Raw genomic sequence first — 25231 nt, 5'->3', positions numbered from 1 at the left:
CGAGATGATTCCCGTGACCTACTATCCGCAATTCATGCGGCTTACATCTCATCATTTATCAACAGTTCAAGTTTGTTCAGTTAAACTGTTCTTTAACAAAGCTATGAGGACATTGCTTTCTCAGACCCCATGCATTACAACCATATCCAAGATCTCAATCTTCAATTCCTGGAACTACCACTAGATGGCACTGCTGCGCAACTTTCCACAAGAATGAATCTTAAACTGATGTCATACAATGTGAGAGGTTTGAACAGCCCCTACAAAAGGAGAGCCCTCTGGAAGTCAACCTTAGAAGAGAAATGTGACATTCTATGTGTGCAGGAAACCCATTTCGCCAGTGACAACTCCCCGAAATGTACACATCCCAAGTTTCCGCACGTATTTATGACCAAGAATACAACAAAGAAGAATGGAGTAATGATTGCATTTAGGGACACACTAACCTTCTCTCTCTTACAGGAACATATAGATCCCCAAGGTCGCTTTCTGATCGTAGTCGCAGAACTGGACCACATCACATATACTATAGTTAACCTGTATGCACCTAATGTTAGATCTCTAAGGTTTATTCGCAAAGGTGTAAGTATGGCTAAAAAGGTACAAAAAGGCAACTTAATAATATGTGGTGATTTTAACTCAATTATGAACACAGAATTAGATGTGTCCTCGATGGCCTCTAAGCGGCGGCCCTCTCTAGACACGCTGTGCCACGAAGAGAGGCTCTATGACCCTTGGCGCTGCCTTAGAACCACCGAGAGGGACTACACATTTTATTCGGCTGTACATAAAAGCTATTCTAGAATAGATTTTTTCCTCACTGACCTGTACACTCTGCAAAATGTCCAGAAAGCTGACATCCACAATATCACATGGTCTGACCACGCTCCAGTGACTATTGAAATTGTGGATGCCAACAAACACTCCCACAAACCATTGTGGCGTAACAATACGTTTCTTTTATCACACCCCAAAATCAGAGATGAAATTGCAGCAAAGATTACGGAATTTTTTCAATTCAATAATAATGCAGATTGTTCACCTATGACCATCTGGTGTGCACACAAAGCATTCGCTAGAGGCGCCCTTATACAGGTAGCCTCTAGGGAAAAGAAAAAGAAACAGCAGCGCATGACAAAACTACTTGAGAAGATAGCAGATCTGGAAGCGCAACACAAGAATCCTGCTACCTCCTCAAGTGAAATACTCAAAAGCCTTAATAGCTGCCGGGAAGAAGTAAGACAGGAAATTAGAGCGGACTATGATACTTTTTTTAAAAAACGAAAAGTCTCCTACTACTCCCAAAATAACAGAGCAGGTAAAATCCTAGCCTCCCAGCTTAAAAAAAACCTCAAAAATATCAGACATCACAGTACCAAAGCCCTACACCACAATCCCAAAGATATCGCCAACGCTTTTAAGGACTATTATGAATCCCTATACAATCTCCAGATGGACCCAAACACTTACCAACCCTCGGACATAGAGATTGACGAATTCCTACAGACTGTTCACCTTCCCTCAATAGACAAAACTTCCCTACAAAAAATGAACGCGCCCATCACACTCACAGAGGTTGAATCCGTTATTCATTCTCTACCCATGCACAAATCGCCAGGAGCGGACGGGTTCTCCGCTGAATATTACAAGTAGGGATGAGCTTCGAGTTCGAGTCGAACTCATGTTCGACTCGAACATTGGCTGTTCGCAAGTTCACCGAACAGCGAACAATTTGGGGTGTTCGCGGCAAATTCGAATGCCGCGGAACACCCTTTAAAAGTCTATGGGAGAAATCAAAAGTGCTAATTTTAAAGGCTAATATGCAAGTTATTGTCATAAAAAGTGTTTGGGGACCTGGGTCCTGCCCCAGGGGACATGGATCAATGCAAAAAAAAGTTTTAAAAACGGCCGTTTTTTCAGGAGCAGTGATTTTAATAATGCTTAAAGTCAATCAATAAAAGTGTAATATCCCTTTAAATTTCGTACCTGGGGGGTGTCTATAGTGTGCCTGTAAAGGGGCGCATGTTTCCTGTGTTTAGAACAGTCTGACAGCAAAATGACATTTTGAAGGAAAAAACTCATTTAAAACTACCCGCGGCTATTGCATTGCCGACAATACACATAGAAGTTCATTGATAAAAACGGCATGGGAATTCCCCAAAGGGGAACCCCGAACCAAAATTTAAAAAAAAAAATGACGTGGGGGTCCCCCTAAATTCCATACCAGGCCCTTCAGGTCTGGTATGGATATTAAGGGGAACCCCGGCCAAAATTAAAAAAAAAAAAATGACGTGGGGTTCCCCCTAAATTCCATACCAGACCCTTCAGGTCTGGTATGGATTTTAAGGGGAACCCCGCGCCAAAAAAAAAAAAAAAAAACGGCGTGGGGTCCCCCCAAAAATCCATACCAGACCCTTATCCGAGCACGCAACCTGGCAGGCCGCAGGAAAAGAGGGGGGGACGAGAGTGCGGCCCCCCTCCCTCCTGAACCGTACCAGGCCACATGCCCTCAACATTGGGAGGGTGCTTTGGGGTAGCCCCCCAAAACACCTTGTCCCCATGTTGATGAGGACAAGGGCCTCATCCCCACAACCCTGGCCGGTGGTTGTGGGGGTCTGCGGGCGGGGGGCTTATCGGAATCTGGAAGCCCCCTTTAACAAGGTGACCCCCAGATCCCGCCCCCCCCCCTGTGTGAAATGGTAAGGGGGTACATAAGTACCCCTACCATTTCACGAAAAAAGTGTCAAAAATGTTAAAAATGACAAGAGACAGTTTTTGACAATTCCTTTATTTAAATGCTTCTTCTATCTTCCTTCATCTTCTGGTTCTTCTGGCTCTTCTGGCTCTTCTGGTTCTTCCTCCGGCGTTCTCGTCCAGCATCTCCTCCGCGTCTTCTATCTTCTTCTCCTCGGGCCGCTCCGCACCCATGGCATGGGGGGGAGGCTCCCGCTCTTCTCTTCTTCTTTTCTTCTTTTCTTCTTTTCTTCTTTTCTTCTCTTCTTCTCTTCTTCTCTTCTTCATTTTCTTCTCCGGGCCGCTCCGCAATCCATGCTGGCATGGAGGGAGGCTCCCGCTGTGTGACGGCGCTCCTCGTCTGACAGTTCTTAAATAACGGGGGGGCGGGGCCACCCGGTGACCCCGCCCCCCTCTGACGCACGGTGACTTGACGGGACTTCCCTGTGACGTCACGGGGAATGCCACAGGGAAGTCCCGTCAAGTCACCGTGCGTCAGAGGGGGGCGGGGTCACCGGGTGGCCCCGCCCCCCCCGTTATTTAAGAACTGTCAGACGAGGAGCGCCGTCACACAGCGGGAGCCTCCCTCCATGCCAGCATGGATTGCGGAGCGGCCCAGAGAAGAAAAGAAGAAAAGAAGAAGAGAAGAAGAGAAGAAAAGAAGAAGAGAAGAGCGGGAGCCTCCCCCCCATGCCATGGGTGCGGAGCGGCCCGAGGAGAAGAAGACAGAAGACGCCGCGGAGGAGATGCTGGACGAGAACGCCGAAGGAAGAACCAGAAGAGCCAGAAGAACCAGAAGAACCAGAAGATGAAGGAAGATAGAAGAAAGAAGAAGCATTTAAATAAAGGAATTGTCAAAAACTGTCTCTTGTCATTTTTAACATTTTTGACACTTTTTTCGTGAAATGGTAGGGGTACTTATGTACCCCCTTACCATTTCACACAGGGGGGGGGCCGGGATCTGGGGGTCACCTTGTTAAAGGGGGCTTCCAGATTCCGATAAGCCCCCCGCCCGCAGACCCCCACAACCTCCGGCCAGGGTTGTGGGGATGAGGCCCTTGTCCTCATCAACATGGGGACAAGGTGTTTTGGGGGGCTACCCCAAAGCACCCTCCCAATGTTGAGGGCATGTGGCCTGGTACGGTTCAGGAGGGAGGGGGGGCCGCACTCTCGTCCCCCCCTCTTTTCCTGCGGCCTGCTAGGTTGCGTGCTCGGATAAGGGTCTGGTATGGATGTTTGGGGGGACCCCACGCCGTTTTTTTTTTTTTTTTTGGCGCGGGGTTCCCCTTAAAATCCATACCAGACCTGAAGGGCCTGGTATGGAATTTAGGAGGACTCCCACGTCATTTTTTTTTTTTAATTTTGGTTCGGGGTTCCCCTTTGGGGAATTCCCATGCCGTTTTTATCAATGAACTTCTATGTGTATTATCGGCAATGCAATAGCTGCGAGTAGTTTTAAATGAGTTTTTTCCTTCAAAATGTCATTTTGCTGTCAGACTGTTCTAAACACAGGAAACATGCGCCCCTTTACAGGCATACTATAGACACCCCCCAGGTACGAAATTTAAAGGGATATTACACTTTTATTGTTTGACTTTAAGCATTATTAAAATCACTGCTCCTGAAAAAACGGCCGTTTTTAAAACTTTTTTTTGCATTGATCCATGTCCCCTGGGGCAGGACCCGGGTCCCCAAACACTTTTTATGACAACTTGCATATAAGCCTTTAAAATTAGCACTTTTGATTATTCATGTTCGTGTCCCATAGACTTTAACGGTGTTCGCATGTTCGAACGAACTTTTTTCCTGTTCGCATGTTCTGGTGCGAACCGAACAGGGGGGTGTTCGGCTCATCCCTAATTACAAGGCTTTCTCTGCCATCCTTGCCCCTGAACTGGTAAAAATATTCAATATAGCAGCCTCTGATGGTATCTTCCTGAAAGAAATGCTCCAAGCTATCATTATCACTATCCCTAAACCTGGTAAAGACGTAGCGGACCCACAAAACTTCAGGCCTATTTCCCTACTAAACTCCGATTTAAAGATCTATGCAAAAATTTTAGCAAACAGACTTATGGAAATAACCCCCTCCCTCATAGGACTAGACCAGGTAGGTTTTGTAAAGGGCAGACAGGCACCAGATGGGACGAGGAGGATGCTAGACCTCCTGCGCATATCAGAATTAAGCAAGCAGCCCAGCATCTTTTTAGCATTAGATGCAGAAAAGGCCTTCGACAGGGTCCATTGGGGATACCTGTCCAGGACCTTACTCAAGTTTGGTCTTTCGGGAATGATACACTCAGCAATTATGTCCCTGTATTCAGACCCATCTGCAAGAGTCTACACCTCTAGCTTGTTATCCGACCCCTTTGCACTAACTAACGGCACCCGGCAAGGATGCCCATTATCCCCAATTATTTTTTCTTTGGTCATAGAACCACTAGCAGAATCTATTAGAGCTAATGACAAAATAGAAGGCATTAAAGTCGGTTCTGTAACCACAAAATAGGACTGTTTGCTGACGACATAATCCTCTCTCTATCAAACCCAGCCACTTCTTTACCCATCGTCAAAACGCTATTACATAAATTCGGACAAATCTCCTTTTATAAAGTAAATACAACCAAAAGCTATGCACTCTCGCTTCATATATCAAACGAGAACAAAAGCAGGTTGAAAAATATTTTTCCTTGCAACTGGGACCCACCTTCCATTACTTATCTTGGTGTGCAGCTGACTTCCTCTTCCTCCAAAATCTATTCCCAAAACTTTCCTCCATTATTAACAAAAATCGAAGAGGAACTACATCAAATTACCAAACTACACCTTACATGGTTGGGGAGGATAGCTGCATACCAAATGCAAATCTTACCAAAACTCCTATATTATTTCAGATCATTACCCATACCAATTCCCCAGAAATTTTTTATACAACTAGAGAAATGCCTGAAAAAATACATATGGGGGGGTAAAAAACCCAGAATAGCATTGGCCCACCTCTATAAACCTAAACATCTAGGGGGAGTAGGGTTACCTAATGCACAGACTTTCTATAAAGCTGCAATACTGGACCAAATGAAATACTGGTTTTCCTGCCAAACAGACAACCGCTGGTCAGACATTGAACGCACCGTAACACCAGGTCACGACCTCCCTGCATTGGCTATAGCAGCCTGTATACATTGCAGACCAAACACCCCACCTTACTCAACTATACGAGCAACGATAGATGCCTGGTCCTCCTTAGTGCATAAATACCTAACAGACACCCCAATTAGAAAACTAAACGTACCACTGGCATCCTACGAATACCTAATCCCAAACTTCTCAGTCCAACCATGGAAATCCTCGGGAGACAACTTCACCACACCTGCTCCACCTCATCAAAATGCGATAGATAGATATAGAGCGTACCAATTACACCACTACAAGAGCAAAAACCCAATACGACAGATAGCTATACCACAGATTCTGTGGGACTTCCTCTTAAGCAAGACTTCTAATAAGCGTAAGGGAATATCGCTCTTTTACAAATTCACCACCCCCCCTACTTACACTCCAAAACCCCCAGCATGATGAAATGGGAATTTGAATTACAAAAAGAATTTTCTATGCCTCAATGGCATGAAGCGATAAAATACAATCATAAATCATCAGCATGCATAGATCACTGGGATAATGCACAAAAACTCTTACATAGATGGTACATCACTCCGCACAGATTAAACAAAATGAACCCTAGTATTACACCTCTCTGCTGGAGAAACTGCCAAGCTATTGGTAATATCCTCCATATATTCTGGAACTGTGCAACTATAAAACCTTTCTGGCAAAAAATACAGTCACTAATTATAAAGGTGTCCAGCTCTGATTGTACCATCAACCCTGCTCTTGCTCTTCTAAGCTTAGGCATCGAAAACTATCCTCCTCTGAGGAGAAAGGTAGTCACCCACATTTTGTTTGCTGCACGTATAGCAATAGCCAAGGAATGGCGTTCTACTTCACCTCCAAAAATTGCAGAAGTCATAAGAGTGAATTCTCAATACACTATGGAAAAAATCCTAGCATATACAGAAAGAAGAACCCCGAGTTTCCACAAACATTGGGAAACTTGGAGTTCCTCTAAATATGCCTCCTCACATGTATGAAAACTATTCCTAATCCTCCACTACTGAAACACAACCATCAAAGGTCTAGTGGTACAATCCAATATTGGGTATGGTCATATATGATATGGTATTATACTAAGCACACAACATAGCAACACTACGTGGTTTACCTGTTATCAAAAGAATGAGAAAGTCTAACTAAGATGAATCAGTCATTTTAAGTTTATTATTATTGGTTAACGACAAATTTACAGGGAACTTACGTGATGGTATATTTGAGGGGACCCTCAGTAAGGTCCTCTCAAGGCTAACTTTGAAAACTTAAGCAGAAAGTCTGTTTACAGTGTGTACCCACAAGGGGGGACAGGCTTGACAAATGTACAATGCTTCATTGAGGATATTTCTTAGTAACCCTACCAGTTAATCTGTTTTACTCTATTAATGTAGTAAGATCCTGAATGGCGAACAATATGTACAAATGAGAAATGAAAAATCTGCTTGTATTTTGTATATTTTGGAAAAATACCAATAAAAATTTATTGTTTAAAAAAAAAAAAAAAAACCTCTCCAGAAACTGGAGGTGAACTGCACCCCTTGGTCAGACACGATATTTGCCGGAACCCCAAAAAGCCTTATAATCGCCTTGATAAAGATTTGTGCAGTTTCTTGGGCTGATGGTGTACCCTTCATAGGTAGGAAATGTGCCATCTTAGATAGTCGTTCGACTACCACAAAGATAGTATTGTAGCCCTCGGATGGGGGAAGTTCCACAATAAAGTCTATCAAAATCATCCTCCAGGGTCTATTCAGTACAGGTAATGGTTTCAACAGACCCCAAGCCCCGGATTTGCTGTTCTTGTTGCAGATGCAGGTAGTGCAGGATTCCACATATCTCTTACAGCCCTTCTCCATCCTAGGCCACCAGAATGTCCATTGCACCAGTTCAGAATTCTTACTAATGTCAAAATGCCCTGCTAGCATGTGATCATGACACAGCCCCAAGGTGGAAATTCGGAGATCCTCCGTTACAAAGACCTTGTCTTCATACCAAAGCAGCCCATCCTTTGCCAGTAAAGTGACTCCGGGTGGTGGGGAACTCCTCACTGAAGCTTGTTTAATCTGAGCCATCAAGTCCCCTTGTAGTAGGAGGAAGTTCCCAGAAGACAGAATGGTATCTGGAGGTGTAACTTCTTCAGACTTACTAAACATGCGTGACAACACATCGGGTTTTGTGTTCTTAGATTCAGGCCTGTACATTATATGAAAGGCAAATCTAGAAAAGAATAGCGCCCACCTGGCTTGTCAGGGTTTCAACCTCTTTGCTGTCCTTAAATACTCTAGATTCTTGTGATCTGTATAGATCAGGATTGGGTGTGCAGCCCCTTCTAGTAAGTACCTAAATTCTTCCAGAGCAGCTTTGATGGCTAGAAGTTCATGGTCCCCGACATCATAGTTTCTTTCCGAAGTTGATATTTTGCTGGAAAAAAAAGTGACTGGGTGCAACAGAGCCTTAGATCCCTGCCTCTGGGAAAGTATTGCTCCAACCGCTGCTTCTGAAGCATCTACTTCTAGGACGTAGGGCAGGGCTGGATCAGGATGCTTCAGAACAGACGCGGAGGTGAACAGCTTTTTTAGAGTCTCAAAGGCAGCCTGAGCTTCCGGGGACCACAGGAACCTAGTGATTTGTTTGGTTAGTTGTGTGATGGGGGAGATGATTGCTGAGAATCCCCTGATGAATTTTTTATACAAATTTGCAAATCCCACAAAGCGTTGGATACCTTTTTTATCACTGGGAGTCGGCCTGTCCAAGATGGTCGTGACCTTTTAGGGGATCCATCTTGATACCTTCAGTGGATATAATCATGCCCAGAATTGGATGCTTTGGCGTTCAAATGCGCATTTCTTGGGTTTGGCGTAAAGTCCATGTTGTCAAAGGCGGCCCAGTACACTCTTGACATGTCTGCGGTGGTTGTCTAGAGAAGGAGAGAAGATTAGTATGTCATCAAGGTATCACATATTTAATAAAGTGCTGGAAGGTAGCGGTGGCATTGCAAAGTCCAAAAGGCATTACAAGTTATTCGAAAATGCCAGAACCATGTGTGGAACGCTGTCTTCCATTCATCCCCCTCTCATATACGGACCAGGTTATAGGGACCTCGGAGGTCCAATTTCGTGAATATGGTGGCAGTAAGGAGTCTCTGGAATAATTTAGGCACTAGTGGAAGGGGGTAGTGTTTTTTTAAGGGTAACTTTATTAAGTTCATGATAATCCACACAGGGCCGTAATGACTGGTCCTTTTTTTCCACAAAGAAAATTCCTTCTCCGGCTGGAGACGTGGATAGACGGATGAACCCCTTTTTTAAGTTATCACCAATATAGTCCTTTAAAGGAACAAGTTCAAATTCAGTCAAGGGAAAGATTCTTCCAAAAGGGACTTCAACCCAGAGGAAAAGTTTGATTGGACAGTAGTAGGACCGATAGTGAAGAAGAGTTTCTGCCCCTTTCTTGCAGAACACATCCAGGAAGTCATGATATACTACTGGTACAGATTGGTAGGTTCAGAATCTGTGTTGAGGCACAGTAGGGAAGGTTGGTCACAAGGGATTTCTTGCAAGCAGTGTTGGAGGCAGTAGGGGGAGAGAAACTTGATTTTCTCTGTGGCCCAGTTGATATTGGGTTGTGGGCTTTTAACCAAGGCATGCCAAGGATGACTGGGAACAGGGGAGAAGCAATGGCATCCAGGCATATCAGTTCTTGATGGTTCTTGGTAATGGTGGCAGATAGTGGCACTGTTTCATGGGTAACTAATCCGGATTTAATGGTGGAACCATCTGCTAGGTGTACAGAAAGTCTCTGAGCCTTAGGTTGTAGTGGAATATGGTGTCTTGCAGCAAAGGATAAGTCCACAAAACAGCTGCAGGCTCCAGAATCAATTATACAGGAGTCTGGATGGTCCTTCCTGGAAGCTGCAACACAATGGAAAGAGCAAGATGAGCAGAATTGACAAGGTTGGAGTTGAAGTAGAAGTAACTGAGAGACACTTACGGAGTTTAGCTGGGCAAGACCTCACACAGTGTCCTGGTCCTCCACAATACAGGTAGAGATTCTGCTGGCGTTGACGTTGGCGCTCTTCTGTGGAGAGTTAGGAGCGAAGTAGGCCAAGCTGCATTGGTTCTGGTGCGTCAAGGGCGGATGCGGCAGGAGCTGGAGGAGCAGAATTTAAGGAACTGGGTGCTAACTGTGGTAGCATCCATACTGGGCGTGACTGACCAATGGTTCGTTCTGACCTTCGTTCCCTCAAACGATGATCAATCTCGATGGATGAGATATTAAGGGCCTCCAGGGTAGAGGGGACCCCTATCCGGGCTAGTTCATCTTTGAGGGGTTCAGAAAGGCTCATACAGAACTGGTAGCGCAGAGCAGAATCATTCCAGTTAGTGTCAGAAATCCAGCATCTGAATTCTGAAACGTAATCTTCAACTGCTCTGAGACCCTGTTGAAGTGTATGAAGAGCAGCTTCTGCGGTGGCAGTTTGCTGGGGGTCCTCATACAACTGAGCCATGGCTTCAAAGAAAGAGGCTAAGTCCGTTAAAGATGCAGCCTTTTGCTCTAAGAGACGGTGAGCCCAGGATTGCGGTTCTCCCTGCAGTAGGGAAATGACAAAGCCGACCTTAGTTGCTTCCAGGGAAAAAGTGCGTGGCTGTAGTACCAAAGTAAAGTTCACACGCATTGAGAAAGGCCCTAAATGTATTGAGTTCTCCAAGGAATCTCTACGAAGTTGGGACTCTGGGCTCAGGTGGTAGCATAACAACTTCAGGAGCAGAAGAGGTTCCCGGTGAGGTGGAGGGTGCTTGTGCAGATCACTGGGCGGCAGCTGAGGAAGACAAGGTCTGTATATGTCCTTACAGCTGGGTAGCGTCAGGCCTGCTAGATGCTGGCAAACTTCCACCATAGGAGAGGGTCTTCGCACAGGCTCAGACATGGCTGTCCGCTACTGTCACATACCTGGTGGTAGAGCTTGATATGCGGAGAACGGCCTCTCTTACACCTCTGACTCCAGGCTCCTGGTAGAGACAGGAGGCATGGGAGTGCAGAGTCGCACGAGTGCCTGCCAGGATCGCTGACAGCAGAGCTGGACTGGAACTCCTAGTGGGACTGTGGAGGAACACTGACACAGCGGAAGACCAGGAACAGTGGTAAGCAGGAAGCTGGAACAGACTGGTACTGGAAAACCACAGGATGAGGAGCAGATGCAGCTGCAGGTGGGATGGATGCTCCCAAAGGGCTGGAGAGAAGGCAGGTACAGGCAGGCCGGGTCATACACAGGTGGACAAGTCAGGAACTGATGCAGAGGCTGGAGCAGAGTCAGGGTACAGACTAGATCGGTAACGGGCTGGCAGCGAAGTAACAGAAGGAGCAGGCAGGTGCAGAATCAAAGACAAGCTGGGGTCAGATGCAGGCAGAAGGCAGAATCATTAGGAACAATCCGGGTCAAACAACAGGAACAGATATCAGATACTGGTTAGCAGGGACACACAGGGAATGCTGTAGAGCAGGCAGCAATGAGTCTGGGTGCTAACCCAGTTTAAATAGCCTGTTTTGGTGCCATGAACTGTTACAAGATGCGCGCGCACCTGCAGCATTCTCCTAACAGGAATTGAAGGTTCAGGATGTCTTCTGCGGCTACCATCTTGGCTGCTGGCATGCCCTTCCTGACACTGTGTACATGTCACTGGCAGGGAAGGGGTTAACACTAGGGGGTTATCAAGGGGTTAAATGTGTTCCCTCATGTGTGTTTCTAACTGTGGAGGGATGGGACTCACTGAAGGAGGAGTCCGGTTGCTGTTCCTAATTACTAGGAACAGACGACCTATCTCTCCTCCCCTGACAGAACCGGGATTTGTGTGTTTACAGACTGCCGCTCTGGCTCTCATGCCTGCGATCGTGGGTGGCCGGTGGGCATCGCGACCGCCGGCCATGTGCATCGGGTCTCCCACGGTGCAGAGGGTGCGGACGTACCTATACGGCGGTTCACGCAGGGCTGCCAACCTGCTGCAGTATATGTATGTGAGCCGGTCGGGAAGTGGTTAAAGGTTAAAAAATAAATTAAAAAAGACAAACATGTCATACTTACCTGCTCTGTGCAGTGGTTTTGCACAAAGCAGCCCCAATCCTCTGCTTTTCGGGTCCCCGGCCAGCACTCCTGGCCCCTCTTTTTCAGCCACTGACCCAAATAGAAAGCCGATTGCTCTGGGGGAACTGGTGCGTGCTCGTTCCTAAGCCCCATTATTTGCATCCAGGAATGAGAGACCCGGGAGAAGCTCAGCTCTAATGTACATTGCTGGAATGAAAGGGGGCTCAGGTGAGTATTAGGGGGGCTGCACACAGAAGGTTTTTTACCTTCATACATAGAATGTATGAAGGTAAAAAAAAAAATAAGTTTTTAAAACCACTTGTTTAGTTTAATGTGCACAAGTTGATTGTATTTCATTTTTGTAATGAGTGGCTATTATTCTTTAGATGACAAGGAGTGTTTTTTGTGTTAGGATGTTAAACTTTACTCAAAGTTTGTGTATGTCATACATGTATGAGACAATCACATTTTAATACAATAAAATACATATATTCATTGCAAGTTGTGTTTATGTGAACATTTTTGGGGAGGGGGTTCATAGCTTTCATCAGATTCCTAATAGGGTCTGTGACTAAAAAAAAACAACCGCTGCTCTAGATGGAGCTGATGATATAGGAGTTAGTCTTTTTGAAAATGAAATTTAACAATTTTCTGATATGTATATACAGTATCTCACAAAAGTGAGTACACCCTCACATTTTGTAACTATCTTATTATATCTTTCCATGTGATAACACTGAAGAAATTACACTTTGCTACAATGTAGTGAGTGTACAGCTTGTATAACAGTGTAAATTGGTTGTCCCATCAAAATAAGTCAATACGCAGCCATTAATGTCTAAACCGCTCGCAACAAAAGTGAGTACCCTAAGAGAAAATGTCCAAATTGTTCCCAAAGTGTCAATATTTTGTGTGGCCACAATTATTTTCCAGCACTGCCTTAACTCTCTTGGGCATGGAGCTCACCAGAGCTTCACAGGTTGCTACTGGAGTCCTCTTCCACTCCTCCATGATGACATCACGGAGCTGGTGGAGGTTAGAGACCTTGTGCTCCTCCACCTTCCACTTGAGGGTGCCCACAGATGCTCAATAGGATTTAGGTCTGGAAACATGCTTGGCCAGTCCATCACCTTTACCCTCAGCTTCTTTAGCAAGGCAGTGGTCATCTTGGAGGTGTGTTTGGGGTTGTTATCATGTTGGAATACTGCCCTGCAGCCCAGTTTCCGAAGGGAGGGATCATGCTCTGCTTCAGTATGTCACAGTACATGTTGGCATTTATGGTTCCCTCAATGAACTGTAGCTCTCCAGTGCCGGCAGCACTCATACAGCCCCAGACCATTACACTCCCACCACCATGCTTGACTGTAGGCAAGTTACAGTTGTCTTTGTACTCCTCACCTGGTTGCTGCCACACATGCTTGACACCATCTGAACCGTATAAGTTTATCTTGGTCTCATCAGATCACAGGACATGGTTCCAGTAATCCATGCCCTTAGTCTGCTTGTCTTCAGCAAACTGTTTGCAGGTTTTCTTGTGCATCATCTTTAGAAGAGGATTTCTACTGGGATGACAGCCATGCAGACCAATTTGATGCAGTGTGCGGCGTATGGTCTGAGCACTGACAGGCTGACCCCCCACCCCTTCAACCTCTACAGCAATGCTGGCAGCACTCACATGTCTATTTCGCAAAGACAACCTCTGGATATGACGCAGAGCATGTGCACTCAACTTTTTTGGTTGACCATGGTGAGGCCTGTTCTGAGTGGAACCTGTCCTGTTAAACCGCTGTATGGTCTTGGCCACCATGCTGCAGCTCAGTTTCAGGGTCTTGGCAATCTTCTTATAGCTTGGCCATCTTTATGTAGAGCAACAATTCTTTTTTTCAGATCCTCAGAGAGTTCTTTGCCATGAGGTGCCATGTTGAACTTCCAGTGACCAGTATGAGAGAGTGAGAACGATAACACCAAATTTAACACACCTACTTCCCATTCACACCTGAGACCTTGTAACACTAATGAGTCACATGACACTGGGGAGGGAAAATGGCTAATTGGGTCCAATTTGGACATTTTCACTTAGGGGTGTACTCACTTTTGTTGCCAGCAGTTTAGACATTAATGGCTGTGTGTTGAGTTATTTTGAGGGGACATCAAATAAACACTGTTATACAAGCTGTACACTCAGTACTTTACATTGTAGCAAAGTGTAATTTCTTCAGTGTTGTCACATGAAAAGGTATAATAAAATATTTACAAAAATGTGATGGGTGTACTAACTTTTGTGAGATACTGTATATGTGAAAAATCAAGCAGTGAAAGCTACCTCCTTTGCTGAGAATGTGCATAATGAATTAAAATAAATTGAATAACTTTACTTAAAACCTTAGTAACTGCTTTGTAAAGAGGGTTTATAATCATTTTAATGGTTTTATAAACATATATGATAAAGATCAATTAAAAGCAAATAAACTTATCAAAATGCGGCCCAGTGTACAACCGAACAATTTGAAGAACTTTCTAATAAAATATATATTACTATTTGTTAATGATGACAAGTTCCCTATTGTAAAGTACATTTCTAAGTCTACTATGTCTTACTATGAGTTCTGACTTCAGTATACTTTTTCTTATCCATATGCTTACTCTAAGCATTCATTTATAACCAAACTCCAGTATTCTTTAACACTTTAAAGATAAGTTGCCCATAGTTTAAAAATGTAGATTTTGCTCTGATACAAACCTACTCTTTGGTGATATCCCCTGCAGAATCACTGCTTCTTAATACAGTACTGGTCCTCTTCTGGGTTCAGTGATGCCCAGCATCATCCATCCCACTTTCTGTGAGTCCAGACTATTATGGGCACACCCCCAAGGGGGGCATCATCAATCTGGCCTAGGGTCAGGTTTCTGATGCACAAAATGACACTCACATGGCATACATGACTGCTTACAAGAAGAGGCTAGGACCTGTCATATTACGTTACTGGTTGTAGGACACCTTGAATTGAAATATGTATAAAGGGAATTTGTTTTTTTATAATAGGTTCAGTGGGGCTCAAAAGCTGGAGTTGTGCATTAAATGTAGCATGCAACATCAGATTAAAGAATCAAATTAAGCACTGTAAGAGGCTTCCCGACAGAAAAAGTCCGATGGGAGTTTTCAGTTGGACCTTTTGACCGTGTGTATGCCCCATCTGACTTTTTCTGTCGGCATTTCCGATGGACTCAGATATAGAACATGTTCTAAATCTTTCCGTCGGAAATGCCGATGGAGTTTAGACCCTTGGCAAGTCCAGCCGTGTGTACGCGGCATTACTTGTGAAGCCAATAAACAATTAGTAAAGTACAATAACCCTCTGCAATCAATCTGAAGCCGTCTTTTACAGATCTGATTTTGGATGTTGTTTAGGATATTTTGATCTCTATTGGCAGTGATCTCTCTTATTTATTACTGTATTTAAAATGTATTTTGTGCGGTTACTGAGGTCTAGACTATAGATTATAAATCTGAGAGACTGATGTGAGATCTTATTATATTATATCCCATAGCTGTCTTCACCAACATAACAGTACTATTAAAACCACACAATTTTAGCAATACAAAACAGCCAAAAGATACATGTTTCAAATAGAATTCTCATTACAAATTTAATGGAAAAAGCTGCAATATGCTATTAGAGTTTTATATATGCCCTACAGTGCCCTAGCTGTATAAAGCATGCTGAAAGCAGCTGTAAAATTGAATAATTATTGTAAAGTCAATAAAGGAGGCATACATAAAATATTTCTTAACCAAAGCCAATGTCTGCTATAGAAACAGTGGCAATAATATGTTCATATCTGCAAGGAATGCTGCTATTGCTACATTGTAGGTTACATTTTATCCGCGTAGAGTTTATGGTAAGTGCTTTAGGGATTAGGTTTTGAGAGGAGAGTATTATGCCCTGTACACACGATCGGACATTGATCGGACATTGATCGGGCATTCCGACAACAAAATCCATGGATTTTTTCCGACGGATGTTGGCTCAAACTTGTCTTGCATACATACGGTCTCACAAAGTTGTCGGAAAATCCAATCGTTCTGAACGCGGTGACGTAAAACACGTACGTTGGGACTATAAACGGGGCAGTAGCCAATAGCTTTCGTCTCTTAATTTATTCTGAGCATACATGGCACTTTGTGTGTCGGATTTGTGTACACACGATCGGAGTTTAACCGATCGGATTTTGTTGTCAGAAAATTTTATAGCCTGCTCTCAAACTTTGAGTGTCGGAAATTCCGACGGAAAAAGTTCGATGGAGCCCACACATGATCGGAATTTCCGTCAACACAATCCGATCGCACTTTTTCCATCAGAAAATCCGACCGTGTGTACAGGGCATTAGAGTAGAATTGTGGCCCAAACCTAACTACACTTAAAAATACTCTCTTCCCTCTCCTAACACCTATTCTGACTAAGAAAAGAAAAGAAAAGATCTGTATAGTTACCAATTTTCAGGCCATTCTGATCCAGTCACGTGATCTCCCCTATGTCAACCAGCAGTGACAGCAGGGGAATGAAGAGCACTCGACAATGGTAGGCAATTTCTATGGCCCACCTGTTGTCAATGCTCCCTCCTGTCCCCTGCCGCTGACAGAGGGGAGCCGATCATGTGACTGGACCAAAGCAGCCTGAAAATACAGTATACAACAGTATACAGTATAAGTATACTGATCATTTTTTACACAGATTAGTTAGTTAGGTGTTAGGAGAGGGGAGGGAGCATTTTTAAGAGTAGTTAGGTTTTGACTGGAATTCTACTTTAAAGTGGTTGTAAACCCTTACATTGACCCAGTGAAGTTACTGGCCTTAGGTGATACACAGAGATGAAACAAATCCTCTTATGTAAGTTGTACTTGTTTATCTGCAGTCTTCTCTCCTCTACATTCGTTCAAAGTCCAGGATTTATAAAGTTTGTCTAAACTGTCAGAAAAAAGTGAACAGAGAGCTAAAATTGCAGTCTGCAGAGCTCAGAAAGAAGAGCTCTCAGAGCTGATTGGAGGGAAGAGACACCCTCCCCCTTCACACAACACACAGGAGCAGATCTGAGGCTATCAATCAGCTGTCACTATTTTTTCTCTTAGTATCAAGGTCAGGAAAACTTCCCAGAAGTAACCCATGTTAATAGCAGAGGAATGAAGCAGCAGACAGAAATTACACTTAGTACTCGTAATTGAGATAAGTACACACTATAGAGCGATATGCTTCGTTCATATTTAATGTCTGAGGTTTACAACCACTGTAACCCTTCCATGCTGACCGCCTCCCAGCCCTTTCAGAGTTCTAAAGGTTGGGAAGGATTCGGGTCATGTGAGTGACTGCTGTGATTGGCTGTCACAGCCATTACATGATCAGAAAGTTCCCGATCGCAAGTATGCAGTTGGAGCTTACGGATCCCTGATGGCTATCATGCTGGGAGAGTGCAGGAAGAGCGCCTTCCATACGGTAAGTTGCTCCAACAAAGCCCATCCGCCGAGCAGCCACATATACTGTATGCATGGCCGGTACAAGGCAGGGGCGGAAGGGGCGGATGCCCTGGGCGGTATAATTTGTGGGAGGGAGGGGGGCGCAGGTGAAGTGCTGTCAGTGTTCTTCACAGTACACACTAGCTGGCGCCCCTGGCTGTACTGTACACTAATAAACAGCTCGGACAGGGGGCGGATCTGCTTGGCTCGGGCAGGGAGCATGTCTGCTCCGCTCAGCCTCAGACAAGCTACACAACACAAGCCGCCTCCCCCAGTCATCTCTATGGAGGGCTCCGTGTGCCGCTCTGCATGCTGGGAAGTGTAGTTTCCATCGCAGCAGTGGCAGCCCTGCAGATTCTCTTCTCACTAATATTGCAGACAGGAGGCGCGGAGGGGACGCTCGCCTCGTCCCAGGACAGCAACGAGGAAGAAGAGTCTGGCAGGGAGAACGCAGGCTTCAGGGAACAGACTACTAGGAGGAAGAAGTAAGAACCGAGAGGTCAGGGAGACAGTCAGAGACAAGTCCGCATGTGTAAGTGTCCCTCTGTCCATCCCACTGTCCCCCTCTCCCCTGTCCATCCCACTGTCCCCCTGTCCATCCCACTGTCCCCCTCTCCCCTGTCCATCCCACAGTCCTCCTCTCCATCCCACTGTCCCCCTCTCCCCTTTCTGTCCCCCTGTCCATCCCACTGTCCCCCTGTCCATCCCACTGTCCCTCTGTCCATCCCACTGTCCCCCTGTCCATCCCTCTGTCCCCCTGTCCATCCCACTGTCCCCCTGTCCATTCCACTGTCCCCCTGTCCACCCCACTGTCCATCCCACTGTCCCCCTGTCCATCCCACTGTCCCCCTGTCCATCCCACTGTCCATCCCACTGTCCCCCTGTCCATCCCTCTGTCCCCCTGTCCATCCCTCTGTCCCCCTGTCCATCCCTCTGTCCCCCTGTCCATCCCACTGTCCCCCTGTCCATCCCACTGTCCATCCCTCTGTCCATCCCTCTGTCCATCCCACGGTCCCCCTGTCCATCCCTCTGTCCATCCCTCTGTCCCCCTGTCCATCCCTCTGTCCCCCTGTCCATCCCACTGTCCCCCTGTCCATCCCACTGTCCCCCTGCCCATCCCACTGTCCCCCTGTCCATCCCACTGTCCCCCTGTCCATCCCACTGTCCCCCTGTCCATCCCATGGTACCCCTGTCCATCCCACTGTCCCCCTGTCCATCCCTCTGTCCTTCTGTCCATCCCACTGTCCCCCTGTGCATCCCACTGTCCCCCTGTGCATCTCACTGTTTAGAACCTATTTAGAAAATAAAAAACAAACCTTTACAACCCCTTTAAGCCATCCAAAGGTATGTAAGGTCTTTTACAATCCTATTGTCTATATAGTGTATACTACAAAAAAAAAATGCAGTGCGGTAGAAAAGTTTTCGGGTTTGCCTTGAACAACAGGTGGTAACCCTAATCAGGAGGTGGCACCAAATGACCTTGTCCCGGCACTGCATGCCACCGGCGCCAAGAGGTTAAGGGCTCACTGTACAAGTAAGAATAAGAGTAATGCTGCATACACACGATCGGACATTCCGACAATGAAATCCTGGATTTATTTCTGACGGATGTTGGCTCAAACTTGTCTTGCATACACACATGGTCACACAAATGTTGTCGGAAATTCCGAACGTCAATAACGTGGTGACGTACAACATGTAGGACGAGCCGAGAAAAATGAAGTTCAATAGCCAGTGCGGCTCTTCTGCTTGATTCCGAGCATTCGTGGAATTTTGTGCATCGGAATTGTATACACACTATCGGAATTTCCGACAACAAGTTTTGTTGTTGGAAAATGTAAAAACCAGCTCTCAAATTTTTGTTGTCAGAAATTCCGACAAAAAATGTCCGATGGAGCCTACACACGGTCGGAATTTCTGACAACAAGCCCACATCGAACATTTGTTGTCAGAAATTCCGATCATGTGTATGCGGCATAAGAGTTGGGGGGGTGTTAAAGTTAAAATTTTTAGTAAAAATTAGGTCAACAAAAACCTAGTAAAAACTCTTCAATACTGGCTTTTACAGGTACCCACTCCCACTTCTAGTTGGATCACTGCAGTGATTCCACTGGAAGTTCTCCCACCCGCAACCTTCTGGAACATGTCATAGGTCTCAGAAGACTGCAGGACTATTCATAAAGTGCAGCGTGGCTGCGTATGCACAGTGGGAAGCTGGCTGTGAAGCCATAAAGAATCAGAGCCGACTGGGCAGGGTTGATAAGACTGATAGTTTCTTGTAAATAAGCAAAAGCAAGATGCGAAGATCACTCGATTTCTGGCCAGATCAAGAGAATTTTCTCTGTATTTACATCATTTTTAAAGAAATTAAACATGGTGAAATGTGCATGCATTGCAAAATATGCAGAGTGCATACATCTGCATTTTTTTATTTTTGCTTAGATATACACTTTATTTACATTACCTCTCCATAAGCAACAGTATTATTGTATCGTCTCATTTCTGGATAAACATTATCCAAGTACCATTGAAAGTTCTTGCATTTCAAGCTTTTCCTTAAGGCAATTCTTTCTGATATATCACCAATATCAATTCCTGGGTTCTAAAGATAATGAGGAGAATGTTATTATACTGTCTGTTTACATGGTGATGACATACACTGTATTTTATTAGATTTCAGAATGTACCTCTAAAGGTAAATTCCATGCGATATATACATGAGATTTGTAATCATCCATCCAGACTTCAGCTACCCGTAATGCATTTCTTTTTGTGTAGAAATCAATATTATTGTTATAAGGCTTCCTTTTGCGTTCTATATGGGCCACTCTTGAACATGGGAGAACTTCCATGCTGCCTCCGCATAGCCACACCTATAAACACACAAAATAAAAGAAATAAAAGTATTATTATGTGTATATACAAATTATATTTTGTAACTAATACTGAAAAGCACATTATCAACCAATCTCTTCTTATCCCATACCTGGCCTAGATTAAAGAAACTTTGCCGAGTTCGGGGGGGTGTTATTCCTATTGGCCATTGAGGATACCTATTGTATGTGGGTGGGGCTTAATGGTGGGCTTGTTGTATCTTTTTCTGTAATAATGGCCCAGAATTCAAAGCAATAGAAGTACTGATAAACATCAATCCTCTCACTGCTGCATTACTAGTGAAAAGCTCGGTATTTCTGGATTTGGGTCATATGTGTAGACAACCTCCTGCCTTTCAAAAGCAGTGCTCAGTGGCCAGTTTCCAGGACAAACACTGTCATGTGTGGAGTGGCATCATGCGTTGAATGCTCCAAATTTACAATAAATACCAACATTTCATATCTTAGGAAAGTGGAGCTAATTAAGTCCAACTCTTTTTTGGTGTACAGAGGAAAACTGTCTCAGACAGATTTTGCAAATGTACCCCAAGCGCGTTTCAAAAGTGTTGTAGCATGAGCCAAATTCAAGTACATGACAGACAGGTACATTTGGCACATTTTTCACCACTTCTAGAATGCACAAGATTTTGCAGCACTTTTGCAAAATCTGTCTGCACCGGTCTTTCAGAATTCCAGGGATGGGTCTTGTGACAGACTCACCCGGGATAGAGGCTATTGGAGGGGACTGAACGCAAGCCTCTTGCCCACCGATTATGGGCCCTAGCATTTGGGGGAATGGTGCTCTCTGTGAGCTGTATGCCTGGGGACCCTGGGGTTGGTGTTACTTTGGATTCAGCTCCATGTCCCCCCAAAACACACAGACTCTGGAACCCTTTATATGCCATATTAGAATGATAAGACTGAATTATACTGTTGGGACACATCCTGTGAGGAGATGCTAATGTCATCAACTCCACTCACCTGTCTGATGTCAGCTATAATGGGTTTAATGTAAATAAGTTTAGTCTAGGTTCTAAGGGTATTCAACTCATTGTTGTTTGTTCTAATTAACCCTGTGTTGATGTTTATGGTAATGTATGTTAATTGAATGAGCTGATCACATTGCCCTCTATACAATGTAGGAGACGGGAGGACTCCTATTGAAGCTCATGTTAATTAGGTTAATTAGGTTAGCTTTGAGTCAGCCTGGTGTATAAATGTGTGTGAGATCTCAAATAAAGAAGTAGTTCTGATGTACTCCAAGACTGGTGTTGTCTAGTTCTTGGGGGTTCCTATAGCCAGATCCATTGGACTCGTGTTCCAGAACTTAGGAAGCGGTATACTGACGGAAGCACTCAAGCGAAGTGAGGGACGTTCCGTGACATTGGTGGCAAGCAGCGGGAAAGCTTCCTGCAGTCTGGGACATCCAAAACTTCCAACTGGATCCAAGATCAGCATAGCAGACTTCAGTCACCTCAGCGGAAATATGGACCTGGCATCAGAGTTCCCGGGGCTGCTGCGGATCATCCTTTCAACATACACCAGGACTGTGTCTAAGGATGAATACCTGGAGCTCAGGCAGCAAATTCGGGTGGAGCTCTGGATTGCAGCCCTCCGTCTCGCTGGTATAAAACAGGGCAAGTGCTTTCCAACCCAAGAACAACGGGCCAGTAACCAACGGGCATTGTGGATGGCATTCCTGGGAGAGCAGCCCCAGGAGCAATGGGTGACTGAGTTGTACAGGTTGGTCCAGCAGGAGATAGAGCTGGACAATCGTTATTGGGCTCTGCAATGGCACGCAGAGGAGGGATATTTAGGGGAGACAACAGAATGCTCTCCGGAGGGATATGACTTTGGCGGCCCTGGATTGCTGTGGGAGAGCCTTACAGATCTTTTTATGTTTGGCGATGAAGGGGAACCTGACCTTGAGGACCTGAGAGAATATAGAGAGTCTATGCTCGGTCTTGCAGGGGTCTCAGAGCTCAAACCTGATCTGGACTATTTGCTAAGGAAGGAACAGCATCTGGAAAGGGCATACAGGAAACTGCTAGAACAAGTTCAGCAGCATGCCAGAGAATCGGCAGTGGAAAATCCGGAGATTGCCGTCCCCAAACCTGAAGTGCTGACAACAGGGCAGAGCTCTGCTAACCTCTGCCCAGAAATGATAGCATCTTCTGGGTTCCATGGACAGAAGATGGTGAACCTCTATCCCCAGACATCAGTTGCAGAGACATGGGATTTGATAGACTTTTCTGCTAAGGAAGAACAACCTGATGAGCCTCCAGCAGAAGAGCTGCTATCAGGGCCAAACTTCACTGTGTTCTGCCCAGCACCAACAGTGGCTTCGGCCTTCTTGAGAGAAGAGGTAGTCGGCCTTTCTCCCACAACACTGACAGGGACATGTGATTTTCTGCCAGCAGCATCTATGGAGTTAAAACAAACTTCTCCAGCTGAAGATCTGGTAACTGAACAGAGGGTCCAAGACCTCTGTCCCACACTTTTACCAATTCCAGAGACAGGGGATTTAATAGACGTTTCTGTAGAGGAGGAACCACCTGGCAAACCCCCAGCAGAAGTGCTGGCAACCGGACAGAGGGTCCAAGACCTCTGCCCCACACCTGCAGCAATTGTGGAGGCTCAGGGTGAGAAGATGGCAATCACTTCCCAGCAGCAGAAACAGGGGGAGAAGGGAGAGGATGTGTGTGTTGTCCCTCCCCAACAGTTGGCCAGGGTGGAGGAAGCGGGCTTTCCTCCCCAGCAAAGATCCGTGCACCTGGGAGACAGTACCATCGACATGTCGTCCCAGCAGCCAGATGAGGGAATGGAAAAGGAAGCAGCCGACTCACCTCCCCAATGGCAGCTACACATGTTTGGGAGTGGAGAAAGCCAGCCTCCTGCCCCAACGGTTAGCCGGAGCAGAGGATGCGGAGTCCCCAGCAGAAGTGCTGGCAACAGGGCAGAGTGCTACCAATCTCTGCCCAGCACCGGCAACAACTACAGAGTTCCAGGGAGGTGGGGCAGTCGGCCTCCCTCCCCAACAGTTAGCTGGAACAGATGGTGTGGGGTTTCCAGCAGAAGGGCTGGCAACAGGGCTGAGGACTGCTGGACTCTGCCCTCAACTAACAGAGGATGGATTTCCTGTGAAGGTGGATAGGACTTCAGTCTCCACCGGTATACCCCAGGGATTCTGGGCAGTGGGCCCAGATCCCCAACAGCATGACAGAGTGAGCCCAGTCACCCTGTCTTCTCTCCAGCGGCAGAAAGGACTCCAGGGAGAAGGGCCAGTCCAGGCCTCTCCCCAGCGGCAGATATGTTCTCTGAGAGAGGCAGAGATTGGCTGGGTGAGTAATGCTTTGTTTGGAACAATTTATTTGGGGTACTGTGTGGGTACAGGCATTAGAGGACTGGAGCTACTTACTAACTTCGGAGTCAACCCATCTGGGGTCTCCTCCTGTGTTAGTCTCCTGCCGAAAGGGGAGAAATGTGACAGACTCACCCGGGACAGAGGCTATTGGAGGGGACTGAACGCAAGCCTCTTGCCCACCGATTATGGGCCCTAGCATTTGGGGGAATGGTGCTCTCTGTGAGCTGTATGCCTGGGGACCCTGGGGTTGGTGTTACTTTGGATTCAGCTCCATGTCCCCCCAAAACACACAGACTCTGGAACCCTTTATATGCCATATTAGAATGATAAGACTGAATTATACTGTTGGGACACATCCTGTGAGGAGATGCTAATGTCATCAACTCCACTCACCTGTCTGATGTCAGCTATAATGGGTTTAATGTAAATAAGTTTAGTCTAGGTTCTAAGGGTATTCAACTCATTGTTGTTTGTTCTAATTAACCCTGTGTTGATGTTTATGGTAATGTATGTTAATTGAATGAGCTGATCACATTGCCCTCTATACAATGTAGGAGACGGGACGACTCCTATTGGAGCTCATGTTAATTAGGTTAATTAGGTTAGCTTTGAGTCAGCCTGGTGTATAAATGTGTGTGAGATCTCAAATAAAGAAGTAGTTCTGATGTACTCCAAGACTGGTGTTGTCTAGTTCTTGGGGGTTCCTATAGCCAGATCCATTGGACTCGTGTTCCAGAACTTAGGAAGCGGTATACTGATGGAAGCACTCAAGCGAAGTGAGGGACGTTCTGTGACAGGTCTTAGTTAATCTACAGTAAATAGTTTAAATAACCTCTAATTATTAAAAAACAGTAGATAACATAAGGATACTTTAATGTTTTTCCCATCAGGATTGAAAAAACAAAACAAAAAAAAAAAAAAGAATAACTCCACCAAGTTTTCATAGCTCTATTTTTGGTTCCTGGGGGAGATTGCTTATGCTGTTCTGGGTCTTATTTTGGCAAATGGGCAAATCTCCACCAACTAGTGAAGTTTTCTATAGATTCCTATAAAGAAACCACTAGAGGTTGCAGGCTGAGAAGCTCCACTTATAAGCTTTCATAACTGACACTCATATGGGTTCCCAAACAGCAGAGAAATTTCCACTACACTCCCTCCATCCTAAAATAAGAGGTCTGCTTTCTCAAACAGAAGAGAAATTCTACCTCTCTCAATCCTAAAATAAGCAGTCTGCTCTTTGATGAAAATGTGTAAAAAAGTTTTATCAGCAAAAAAAAAAGATGATAACAATCTTAGGAGTTTCATTTTTATTTTATTTTTTGTGTGAGTGTGAAATGTTTTGTATTGATTTCACACCTGTTTTTAAAGGGTTGAAGCAAACACTTTTGTTTTCCCTCAACCTTGTTATTGAAATCTGAAAGAAAAAGACCTTGTTCTAGTTAATGCTAGAGGTATCATATGCTGACTAAAATGCTTCAAATAGTACAGACCAAATCATGGGTTTATAG

At 45.2% G+C, this 25231-nt stretch overlaps 1 protein-coding gene across 1 annotated transcript in view; it reads right to left on the bottom strand.

Moving 5' to 3' along the window:
- Positions 1-25231, bottom strand: part of GALNT17 (polypeptide N-acetylgalactosaminyltransferase 17) — an 815309-nt gene that overhangs the window by 57184 nt on the left and 732894 nt on the right. Inside the window, exons 7-8 of the mRNA XM_073615091.1 lie at positions 20174-20359; positions 19951-20088 (exon numbers count right to left, since the gene is read on the bottom strand). Coding sequence (XP_073471192.1) covers positions 19951-20088; positions 20174-20359 — 324 coding nt within the window. The remainder of the gene's footprint in view (positions 1-19950; positions 20089-20173; positions 20360-25231) is intronic.

This window comes from Aquarana catesbeiana, linkage group LG02 (genome assembly GCF_042186555.1).
Source record: "Aquarana catesbeiana isolate 2022-GZ linkage group LG02, ASM4218655v1, whole genome shotgun sequence".
In the NCBI taxonomy this organism is placed as follows: domain Eukaryota; kingdom Metazoa; phylum Chordata; class Amphibia; order Anura; family Ranidae; genus Aquarana; species Aquarana catesbeiana.
This window is presented reverse-complemented; position numbering and strand designations above follow the sequence as displayed.